A 12,894-nucleotide genomic window follows, 5' to 3' on the forward strand; every position below is an offset into this window, starting at 1 on the left:
GATTCAGCTGTTTTTGGTGGTCAGGTTTTCTTCTATTAGGATTTTTAGTCAGTTTTTAGACATGGCGGCATTTCATAATTTTCTTTTAGAGGGAAAAAAGTGCTGGCAGAATATTAATCGAATATTTTCACTATGTAAAGTACAATCCCTAAGTATAATCACCTTTACTCTTAAGCAACTAAGAAGCAGTCTGAATTTGCTGAGATTTTATGTCACAGTACATAAAGCACAAATGTAACAGGCACAACAATGAACAAGAAATTACCTGTATATAATGTGAAAAAAAAGATGCTGATGTTAAAAACTGTGGTGTAAAAGTGCCTACTTCAGATCATTGTATTTCATTCATGATCAATATATTTGATGTGTGTGTGTGTGTGTGTGTGTGAGTGCTGCAGCATCCAGCATGTTCTGTTTCTTTGCACTCAGTCCTGGTGCGCCTGCTCTCTCTCTCTCCTCTCTCTCTCTCTCTCTCTCTCTCTCTCTCTCTCACTCACTCTCTCACTCTCTCACTCTCTCTCTCTGTCTCTCCCCCTCCCTCCTGCTCACTCACTCTCACGTGCTCGATACACCAATCTCTACGTCAAAGGTGGCTCAGTGTGTTTCTGTTTCGTCCCATAATCCTCTCTCCCTTATTCTCTCCCTATCTCGTTGCGCTGCTCTATTTACTTACAAACACTCACACACACATTATCACAGAAAGCTTCTCGAGTCCCAACCTCCTCTCTTCCATCTCAGCCTCAGCTCCATACACATCATCCAGGATGGATGTACTAATGAAGGGATTTTCCATGGCCAAAGAGGGAATGGTTGCTGCTGCAGAAAAGACCAAAGCTGGCGTTGAAGAGGCGGCTCTCAAGACCAAAGAAGGTGTCATGTATGTAGGTAAGTGCCAGTAAGGGAGGGAGAGAAGAGGAGAGCTGGACTGTCTGTCTACTGCGGGCGCAGGTGCTATAATGTGTCCTAATGTAATATAACAAAATGCAGCAATGATCCTGGTGATGATCTGCTTGTTATGTAAAAGAATCCAAGCAGAGGACTCAGGCGTGTGATCTCTGTGGAGTTTAAGTGCATGTGAAGGACTCCATTCTGTAATTCCTGTGTATCTGTGTATGAACGTGTATTAATAAGATAATGCATGTTTTATTATTTTTTTTTAATGTTTCAGTAGATTGGAGGAAATGAGAATGGCAGATGAGCTATGGTACTGCAGAGCCAGTGCCAGGGAACAGAAAGGGACAAGCTGGTTTTAGATGCAACCAAATGAAATGAATTTCAGATCAGATTTACTGCAAAATAGAAAATACGAAAGCAAAGCAATCATAGTTAGCATATTATTGCTTCTGATGTGTGACTTTTGATGCAAAAATGTGCACGATTTTCCATCATTTACTGCAAAAAAATGAGGGGAAAACATTTGCATCATTTTACATTATAGGACAATATTTAACCTACATATTGCCAAAATATTAGATTTACTCTATCTGTGAATGTTGCATGATAATTTGAGACTGACGGCTGACTGACTGATTTAATGGAGTATAAATTATTATTATTATTATTATTATTATTATTATTATTATTATTATTATTATTATTATTATTATTATTCCTCACAATCTAGGACTGTACCTGTCTATGGATAACTAAAGATCAGCTGAGCACTGCTGCAGTCATTCCCCCTCCTCTTGTGTCTCCTTCCTCCCTGTGTGTGTGTGTGTGTGTTTGTGTGTGTGTGTGTATGTGCGTGTGTGTGTGCGTGTGTGTGTGCGTGTGTGCGTGCGTGTGTGCGTGCGTGTGTGTAAAAGAGAGAGAACGTGCCTCTGCGGCAGGGTTTGTTAGCCTGCTTGAGATCAGTAGCTCCACCGCCATCGAAAGAGAGACAGAAGCTGGAATGTGCGTTGCAGTGTGGTCTGTGGCAGGCATGCAGCTCCGGCTGTGTCCACTTGTTACTAGCCCAGTGACGTAATGCACCAGAAAAAATGCAAAGGACATCTTTGCTACATCTTCACTGTGGCCTTAGTGCATGCTGAAGATCATTAAATGGGATTAGGGGTTGATTGATGCCTCTACCTAAGCAACAGGAAGCTTTTCATCACCAATAGGTTAATTCCAGGATGTGATATTTACATACTCTGTAAAAGGTTAACACTTTTACACCGTGATGATAATGATTCCTTGTTCATTTCTAGCTCTTTGGTGATGAAATGAATTAATGCAATTAAATCAGTCATGCTCGCCAGCCAGCATCAGCATTAATGTCCTACCGCTGCAGTAAAGAACTGCATGCTCTGTTTCTCTGGACTGCACCACTTTTCTCACCAAGGTCATTTCCCCATTGCTTGCGCTAGTTTATTTATAATCTCATTCAGTATAATTGAAAAATGACTCGTTCATTGATGAAAAACAGTATACTAGCTCATCACATCAATACAAATTTTTGAAGATAATTATTTGCAGTGCTGAGGTTTTGTCTTTAGCTCTGTATGATGTAGGATAGGATGTCTGTGATGTCTGTGAAGTACTGAAGGGATAAAATGCATAGCTCTGCAGAGAATGTCTCAGAGGGAACGTCTCAGAGCAGGCAATATGATTGTCACTGATACTGTATGTGGCATAGGATTTTAATAACTCTCTGGGCCCTTAAAATATTTCATGTGTGTTACTATCTTTATATTTCTCATGCATAGCCTTGTGTGTTTCTTCTCTGAGACATTGAGGCAAATCTTTTCATAAATCAGTATATGTTTTTTGGTGTGCTCCCTGTTTTAAAGGCAAATGGAAAAGCAAAATGGACGTGCTCTTGCTTCTGAGTATGTGCAGGCTAGGATAGTGTGATGCAGTTTTTCAGAGACAACAGGAATAGAAATGGCAGAATAAGCAGACATGCAGACGCTCGTCACACAGCCCAGCTCAGGCAGCCAGAGTCACGTGGCTCTGAGAAACTCTAGGTGTGTTGAGAGGGACAGAGAGAGGGACAGAGAGGGGGGGACAGAGAGAGAGAGAGAGAGAGAGAGAGAGAGAGAGAGAGAGAGATGGTTTGCTATCTTATTTGGATGTGAGAGAAACCAAAAACAGATGATTTGGTCTTAAAACACACACATGCTTCTTAAAGGATACAGATTCCTCCATTTATATGTGAACAAATGATGTGATTAGATAAATAGTTTACTGACAATATTATTGGTATTTTTGGTATTATTAGTTTCTCTCTCTCTCTCTCTCTCTCTCTCTCTCTCTCTCTCTCTCTCTCTCTCTCTCTCTCTCTCTCTCTCTCTATCTCTCACCATCCATCTCCATCTTTCTCCCTCCCCTCACCCCATAACCATATTCTCAGCCTCCCTACAGCCTGTTATATAACTGCCATTTAATCAGCAGGGAAGCATCTGAAAGCCGGCCCGCGGCCAGTTACGAAACAAACAGAATGCTTTTAGGTTCAGCCATCAGCAGCATATATGTATCAGTAATACATAACCGACCATCGAGATTTCTTTTTAAATTTTTAGAGCTCTCTCTCTCTCTCTCTCTCTCTCTCTCTGGCCTTTTTGCCAATCTTCAGCTGTCCAGTTTATGTAAATCTGTGCCTGTTCATGACTTCATTACTGACAGGAGTGGAGCCCAACATGGTCTTCTAATGTTGTAGCCCATCTGCAATGCTTGCAAAGACTAATTATATAATTTTCCACAGACTTCCTGTTAGCTCCCTTAGGGCATTACCTACACACACTTCCTGTTAGAAGGCTGAGCGTTCTCCTCTGAACTCATCTTCTCATCAACTCATCAAGAATTCTCTTCCTACAGAACTGCCACTAGCTGGATGTTTTTTATTTTTCCACACAATGTATTTAGCACATGAACTAGAAAATCCCAGGGCATTTGCAGTTTACACCTAACCCATCTTGTCTAGTATAAGCAACCATGCCATGATCAAAACCACTGACTTTTTTCTCCATTCTGTTTTTTTGATAGAAATATTAGCTAAAACTCTTGATCTGTATCTGTGTGGATTACTGCATTAATAAGTACTCTTTTGTGTCACAGGTAATAAGACAAAGGAGGGAGTTGTATCAGGTGTCAGCACAGGTAAGAATAACACTAACTAGGATGGGTTAACTGGGTGAAATAAGTGTGTTATGTTAATAAATAAACTTTCTTCTCTCTGTACCTGCACTAGTGACAAACAGGACTACAGGGCAGGCAAACATAGTTGGTGACGCAGCAGTGGCGAGTGCTAATGAACTGGGACAGAACACTGTGGAAGGAGTGGAGAACGTGGCTGCATCAACCGGCATGGTGAATCCAGTAAGTGCACATCAATCTGATCCAAGCAGCTTTTCTTCTCAGTACCAGCAGATGACACATTTTCCCAAAAATGAGTTCTATTGCCTGCATGAAGTGCAGGGTTGAATTAAAGGAGCAGTATGTAATGTTTAAGGCCTTCTGCTGTCTACAGATTTAGACTTCCTCCCAGTAGACATCACCCGCTCAGTTAAAACTAGCCTATATATCAGCGGTGGACAAACTACAGCCTGCGGGCCACATACATAATCCAGCTCATCAAATATTTACAAAATTGTCCTAAAGACTGCATTCATTTCTCTTTTTACCTGCACCACCCTGCTTTTCAGTTGATTCCACTAGATGGTGCACTCCAAACACTACCAATCTTTGCTAAAACCGAGTCTATCGTCCCTATAGACAGCTATTTATTCTTTATGATTGCTATTGCATTGAACCCAATTGTAACAATGAATGTACCAAAGAAAAGAAGTAGACAGTGAGCATCAAGATTATAATGAGTGGACAGCTAAACATCACTAATTTTTAGGTTCAATCTAAGGCTGTATGTCTTTTTTGCCAAGAATCCGGTGTGATTTACAGAAAATACAATATCAGCCGCCACTTTTCCACCAAACTATGGTAGTGCAACCAGTCAATGCCAAAAAGGTTTCACATTAAATTTATGATAGTTTATATTTTAAATATTATTAATATAAATAAATATTATATTATCAATACAATACATACTAAAAAAGTGTCATATTATTATAAATATAATAAATATTCTAAAATGTTTGCCCACCCTTGCTATATATGATTTGGTGGTTGCTTTTAAAGGGAAAGAGGCAGAGCTGGGCAGGTCCATTCTGGATAAGGGTGGAGCTCATTTCAGGGTCAGAAGAATTGTAAAAAAGAACCATGAAATTTACCAATAAATCAAATTTCAAACTCAGGCCAAACTGCAAATAATTTTTTTTGCATTATTCCTTTGAAATTGTATAATTATTAGCGGTCTACAAACTGTACCTTTAAAATATGTCTGCTTGTATTATAGTAGCTATGCAGAGCAAGATATATTGTTCATACTATTCTAAAGATATTTAGCTATTCATTACTTACCTTTACAAACCACAAATGAGTTCTGATTTTGAGATTTTAACAGCTTTATTTAGTACTACTATGCATTTCACAATGAAATAGATAACGAGTGTAGTAAGTAGAAGTAAGAGGCAGTGGTGTCTCAAGTAGTTGTTAATTGGAAGATCAGGGTTCAGTCCCCAGCACTGTCTGCTGTAGGGGTGCTGACCCGGTGCAATGACCCCAACCTCCAAAGTTTAATAAATAAAGAAAGCATTTCACTGTGCTGTAATATGTATACATATATCAAAATATGTATTTCCTTTCATACTGTGTAACGCTAACCTATTTTTGTAGACTTACCCTGTGTATCAGAAAGAGCAGGAAATGAACCGCTTAACCTAGTTTTCTAACACTGGCTCGGTTGAGATTTTCTCTTCTCTTGTGTATTGAAATATTGTGTGGCACTAACCCTTTCTGTCTGTTTTTATCTCCATGCTGATTACAGGATGAACCTGTATATGAGGTGCCTAATTTATGGGTTTGCTAGGATTACTGAATGCATAGCATGGAAGCTAACATACAGGATGAAGCAGAATGCTTGTGTATTTCATGTATATCATGCAGACGATGGCCCTGTGCTTATGATATTTCTCTTCATTGAGACATTGATACTGATGAATGCATGTCTTACCTTATAGATAAGATGTATTCATGTTGATATGTTCATTTTTGTAGATATGAAGAGATGCCTTGAGGCTGGTGGTTAACACAATCTTACACTGTGATGCCTTTGAGTTTCTAACAGTGCTTGCATTTCAATCCATCAGTATTACACCCAATAACTAGAAATCCTACTAACACTACACAGAATACATTTTCTACCTACTTATAGATCACATGCCTTTGTTTTCTTGTTAGTTTATCCCACAGATTTCTTCCACTGAATGACTCCTAACTTCATTACAAAGATTCAAGGATGTTTCAATCCAGGACTAACATTTTATTTACTGAAGGGAACAGATCAGATTGCACACTGCTCCTGATATGGCAACAGAAATAATACAGTGTCTAATACACACAGAGCCTCATAACAGTAGAATAAATTTTTTTTTTTTTTTTTTTACATTTTTTTATATTTTTCATTTCTCTGGCATGCTGCCAGAAATGATTCATCTTAAAATAATACTATTGCAAATGCAAATAATAATGAGCTAAGTAAGTCAGATAATGAGCACCTGATTTATCCAACATTTTCTATCTATTATTCCGCAGATAAGTGCACAGCACCCAGTATGAATTAACAGCATAATTCACTACTAATGCTTGTTAGAATTAATGGAGAAAAAAATGCAACATGGGTTTTAATTTACCATTAATTTAATTTATAGTGTTTCATGTGAACTTTTAATTTATCGAAAACATATCAATATGATATGATCCATATCATATGGTGTTTTTGCTATACATGGAACTAACTTTAGTTAATTTAGGTATATTTTGCTAATTACAGCAAAGTTTGATTAATACTGGAGATACCCTGCATCCGTAATGGGACGATACCAGTAACATTCCTGTAACAAATACCAAAGATCTAAATTGGATTCAGAATTTTTTTGTTGTTGTGTGTGTGTGTGTAAATGGAAATGAATGTATGTATGTGTATTTATGTATGTATGTATGTATGTATATAGACCTGACTGTTGTTTTTTATACCTTTATAAATATTTTAGTTACAATGTAAGTGAGACTTGAACTGAAGTGCTTCAATTAAAAAGAGCATTAAAATATATTCATTTTAGAGCACAAAGCATGAATACTTGCTTCTGCAATTGCCTTGATTTTCCCTGATAGACTCATATTGCATGAAATAAACTAAATAGAGCAGAAGAGGAGAAACCTTGAAATACAGTTCTGAGCATGGAACAGAAAGAGCGTCCTATTCCTTTCTGTCACAAGCCTGACTGTTTTCACTAGTATTTTTGTCTGAATGGCAGGCAGCAGATCTCATTTTTCTCATTACTGTACATGAAGCATTGCACAGAGGTGAAAATGACAGAATGAGATTTAAGTATATGGAAAGAGCCATAGAGGCAAAGAGCCATGTGAGTTTGAAGAGAAATGTGGGCGTCTGGATCCTTTTTCCTGGTCCAGTGACTCAGCAGAATCATCTAGCTGCAGTGTCGTGAGAGAGATCGAGATGGAGATGCCACGAGATGGTGGCATTAACAATCCATCCAAAGCAAAGACTTTTGCTATGACAAACATAACACATTTTCATGTAACTCTATAAACCCACAAGATTCGGAATATCTGACAATTTTGACATTGTGGAGACAGTTGCTGCAAAAAATAACCCTTATTCATTAACTATTATATCCTGGTTAGCTCAGTACATCCAGAATCTCTCCCAGAAACACCAGGTTTGAGGCAGAAATACATCCTGTATGGGACACCAGTCCACCTTGGGGCTTTATATACACACAATTTACACACTCATACACATACAGGGGTAATTTAGCTTTGCCAACAGCACATAAAGTCATTACACAATGGATCACACTGGGGACCCTGGAGATGGCAATGCTACCCATAGAGCCACCATGACAGCTATTACACAAAACTATCAAAATGTCAAAATGTTTCTTTTCAGTTATTAAGGTTATGGATGGGTTTTAAGGTGTAGAATAGCGTTAATTAGACGCAGAACAATTGTCCTGACAAGTGTAGTTAGAAAAGTGTGTTTAAGTCTTAATCTGTATATGCTGTATTTTATTTCATACATTTAATTTCTATTATTTATTATTACTCTGATTGTAAGGGAGACGTGCAAAGTAAGAATTTATTTGTATGGTTTAAAGTATTGCGTTTTCACTGTGCACATGACAATGAAACTTGAATCTTGTGTGTGTGTGTGTGTGTGTGTGTGTCCTCAGGCGGACTTCTCCCAGGGCGGGATGGAGGGTGGAGATGGTGGGCAGGTAAATGCCAGTTGAACATTGTTTCACATCCACAAACTATTTGATTGATATGCAGTACAAATATGATGCTAATAAATCATTTTCATCTCTTTTAAACAGGGTTATTAAACCTGGTGTCAGAAACAACACCCTTTCTCTTCCTCAGCTCCGTCAGTTTCTTCACACCCGTTCCCTCATCCCAGCAACACTTCACACATCTCTGAGGGTTTTTTTTTTATATTTTTATTTATTTTTTTTTAAATTGTGACAGGATATGGAAAACCAAGTGTTAGTGTCGTCATGCTGTTTTCCTGGTATTGTCACGCCTTGACTTTGTTACGAATCTCATACACAAGCGATGTTCATTTAAACGGCAAACAAGACGAGGAGCTCATGCTTGGCTATGTGTAGTTGTGTGAAAATTATTGTGGTGCGTTTTGACTCCCAAAATGTGATTTAACCTTCATCTAGGCAGTCTAATTGAACAAACAACACAATTTATAGTATCATATCTTTCTTATGCGCAGTTTAAACAAGTAAGATCAGTGGTGTGAACCTGTAAATTTATGATGTGAGTGAAGGATGGTCAATGTTTTGTGAGGCATTTTCAAAACATCCATTAGAGCATGTAATAATCAATGTTGCGTCTCTGTAATTGATGAATGCAGTCATATATGGAGTTGTTTTGCTACTGTGTGAGGTGTGTACACTCAGATTCATTACATTCCTTATCTCAGACTGGGTGACAGAATCGATGTGTGCTTGATCACTAATAGTAGATTTAATATATATAGAATTCTGTAAAGAAATAAATGGATATTTATCCACATTTCAACACTATGCTATTTTGATTAGTCTTTATGTAGCACTGGAAGATTTGCATCTATTTGTTCGCTTGTCTTTGTACATTTGTGAAAAGGCAGAAATTCAAGAAGAGAGTATTGTCATTTATTTAAAAGAAGGAGTGTGTGTGGTTGGGGTGGGGTGGGGGGGTGGGGGGGTTGGAAATGATACAAGCTGGAGGGAAAATGGAAGAAAAAAAAAAAAATCATTGTTTGGTTTTTATTTTCCTGCAGTGCATGTTGTGAATTCGGTGTGCCAACATAGCAGAGATTTCTAATGCCTGTGACGTGAAGCAATAGTTTTACCACTGCAGAGTTTGTCCATGGTTTGTTCTGTAGCAGTTTGCAGTGATGATGTTCTAGCACTGTGTTTTATTAAATGAATGCCATGATGTGTCGATAATTGATGACCTGATCCATCGCTGTTTACAGCTTCTCCAGCTGAAATCCCTTAGACGTTGTGTCTCAGCTCGGTCTATGTACGCTTATGTTGGCTTTTAGCAAGGAAAATATGTCGAATATCGCAGTGTGTTCTTTGTATGAAGCCATTGAATCCCGAAGACTGCATGTTGCCTTATCAGCACTCTAATCGTCACTCATCACACATGCTGATGTTTTTCTGTGTCATTCTGAAGATATACAAATTCACATATAGACACGCATGCATACACACACACACACACACACATATACACACACACACACACACCCACACACACACACATCTCCGATTAAGTTGGCATTGAAGCAGAAAAGCTGATTTTATAGAGAGTATAAACGAAATCAAAAACCGAAATAAAGTTTTGTTGAAATCTATTAAAGTCTTAGATGTTTTTAATCACATTTAAATTAACTTGCAGAAGCTAACCCACTCGAGTTACAAATTTATGTACTTGCATTTCAAAGGTGACTACATACACTTTCATGTAATACAATCCAAAATAATCACATTTTATGGCATTGATTTTAGAAAAATTAGACGAGCTCCAAATGTTATATATTATACATTTTTAATTGCCTAACCAAAGGTGACAGTGGCAAGAAAAAACAGTATTGAAACAGTAAAAAAAACAAAACCATTCCAAAAAAAAAAAAACAATTCCATTTATCTCTAACATGTATCCATACTGAGTAAGCCTGAGGTGAAGCGAGGAAAAACTCCCTGAGATGATGTGAGGAAGAAACCTTGAGAGGAACCAGACTTACTGGACAGAAAATAGTCAATATAAATAATGTCCTTTCTACTACAGTTTGTAGTTTAGTAGAATTAAGCAACCAAGAGCTCCAGAGGAACTAAAACAGAATGTTTTGTCTCAGCAAAGAAATGAAGGTTTGCCAAGTCAGACTAGTGTACACTGAGCATTACCTCACACTTACCTGAATGTCTGGGGTTCAGTTTCTAGGTGCTATCAGTAATCAGGTCAACAGGAATATGACGGTTTTGCAGGCTGCAAGGTGTTCTGGAGTTCCACTTTTTTTGGTCTAATAACATCAAATGTGAAATAGAAAGAAAACAGGGCATCAAGAAACAGATCATTAGAATGAATTCATCATGTTTACTGGAATTAAGTGAATAAATTTGACTACTAATTAATTACTCATTATGTCAGTGCTTTATTACATGAAATTTTATGTATTAAGATGTTTTTGTATTAAGAACAGGCAAAGACTCTTGCACAGAAGTAGTAAGACTTTATGTTTTAGGCTTAAAAAGTACAGATCATGTTACCACTATTAATAGTCACTGGCTAGCTATGCAGTATGTAGAAAATGTTCTAAATATTTTTGTCTCTTGTCTCCAGCTCCAATGTGAATGCAATGAGACGTATGCAACTAAACTCTGTTCTGTTCTGTTACTGCATTATTTTGGGGGAAACATCACAGAAGCTGTTGGTCTGTTGTCTGAATAGTCTTCTCTTAGCAGTGAAGCTGATTTATGATTTGGTCATACAGGATTTTTAATTGAACCACAGTACACGCCATAGTGACTGAGTAACATCAAAACAAAATAATTGCACACCGCACCCCAAACACAAATGCATGACATTGTGTATCAAACGGGCCAAACCCAGTTGGAGAAACTTCATAATGTCTTGACAGACAGAGAACGTAAACAGAGGACTTTTTTAGATTATTTAAGTATTTTTTTCCAGTTAATTTATAATTTAATGTTACATTACCTACAACCTCCACATGACAAGCACTGCAGGGTTTCTCAAAACTGTACATAAGCACTGGCGTGTTTGTTTTGGGTGTCTTTTTAATGATGCTTTACCAGGCAGCATTCTTATGGTGGTTCCTGTAATTCCTGTTCAGCAGGAAACCGCCCATACTGCGAATGTGTGTCATCCAGTTTATCATTATACAAGATGTTTGGAAAATAAACAAGAATGGAAAAAAATAAAAACTGACTTCAACACATTTGCAGTTGGATATCCAAATCAGTTTAGATGACTAATAATATTTCTTTTTTTGTCCCTGTGTGAGCACTAAATGATTGATTTTATATTTTTAGATCATTTCTATAAAATAATTCTATTTGAGTTTACTGAGCAGGTCAGGGAGCCTCAGAGGGATTAAATAACAAAGCTGAGATAAAAAAAAAGAAGACAATATTGTCTGGGCAGTGTGTGTGTGTGTGTGTGAGAACCACTGTGAGTGGTTGTGTTCTTCCTCTTCAGGGGGTGTGTTTGTATGGGAGTTTTGCTTCTATAAAAAGTATGCCGTTCTCACATTAACACAAACAAACACAAACCTTTCTGACTTATCACTTCTTGATAATAAAGCTAAAATCACCATCATGGACCTTGCCAAGGGTTCTCTGGACGGACAGGTCAATAAGGTCATCGATCAGGCTGGTGAGTAAATCAATACATTTAAACAGATATTTATGAATGAGGTGAATCAAATGTAAATAAAATAAGAAATTTCTACAAATGCTAGAGTTTAGACATGTTTTATAATTATTATTATTATTATTATTATTGTTATTGTTATTGTTATTATTATTACTACAAATTTCATTCGAATTTTCTTTAAGCATTACTGTTTTGTACCTTACAAAATCTTACAAAACCTGCTACAGTCCCATGACACTTTAAATGTTTGCATGAAGTTCTGGGCAGTTTTCATCTCATTGACTGCATTATTAATGATATTAAAATGTATTTCATTTAAAGCTGTTGCTGCCAAAAAACAAATTGGTGGGATAATGGGAAACCAAAAAAAGGACCAGAAACAAGCAGGAGGTAATCATTTTGCTTTTGTTTGATATTCTCATTTATCTATTGAAATAAAAATAAAAAATTGTTTAACAAAGATTTAACAGTTTTAAATCTTCCCAATTCTTATCATAAGTATAAGAAATATTCTTAAGAAGCAGTGATGGATGGTGTTATGTTTGGAATAAAGCTCTTCCGATCAGTGTGGACTGTAACACGACTGTGGTTGCAGGTGTTGGCGATATGGTGACCGGTGTGGCCACCAAGGCAGCAGCAGACCATGCAGCTAACAAAGCAGCAGAACAGGCAATAGCTGCAGGGAAGAAGCTTCTCGGATGATTTTCATTCGTTTGCTGCAGATTAAACGTTTCCTAATGCACCCCCTAAAAAATCTTATCATTCTGTCCTGTATGCACAACTACACCTGGGAACACAAAAGCTATGTATAATTTTATACATCTAAGCCAGACTTAAATAACTAATTAACTAACAAACAAATCCTGCTTCTACTAT

The 12,894-nt window shown here is 37.4% G+C and overlaps 1 protein-coding gene across 1 annotated transcript; it reads left to right on the forward strand.

Moving 5' to 3' along the window:
- The first annotated feature begins 567 nt into the window (after positions 1–567).
- On the forward strand, positions 568–9,158 carry sncgb (synuclein, gamma b (breast cancer-specific protein 1)). The gene is made up of 5 exons (XM_060896001.1): positions 568–885; positions 4,042–4,083; positions 4,175–4,302; positions 8,295–8,339; positions 8,439–9,158. The coding sequence occupies exons 1-5, from the start codon at positions 765–767 to the stop codon at positions 8,445–8,447; spliced, it is 345 nt and encodes a 114-aa protein (XP_060751984.1). The 5' UTR covers positions 568–764; the 3' UTR covers positions 8,448–9,158.
- Positions 9,159–12,894: the final 3,736 nt, after the last annotated feature.

This window comes from Tachysurus vachellii, chromosome 2, assembly GCF_030014155.1.
Source record: "Tachysurus vachellii isolate PV-2020 chromosome 2, HZAU_Pvac_v1, whole genome shotgun sequence".
Lineage (NCBI taxonomy): Eukaryota > Metazoa > Chordata > Actinopteri > Siluriformes > Bagridae > Tachysurus > Tachysurus vachellii.

Coding starts and splice junctions, on each gene's coding strand:
- sncgb (XM_060896001.1), top strand. CDS start 765: ATGGATGTACTAATGAAGGGATTTTCCATGGCCAAAGAGGGAATGGTT. Junction 886..4,041: donor AGAAGGTGTCATGTATGTAG/GTAAGTGCCAGT, acceptor TTTGTGTCACAG/GTAATAAGACAAAGGAGGGA. Junction 4,303..8,294: donor CAACCGGCATGGTGAATCCA/GTAAGTGCACAT, acceptor GTGTGTCCTCAG/GCGGACTTCTCCCAGGGCGG.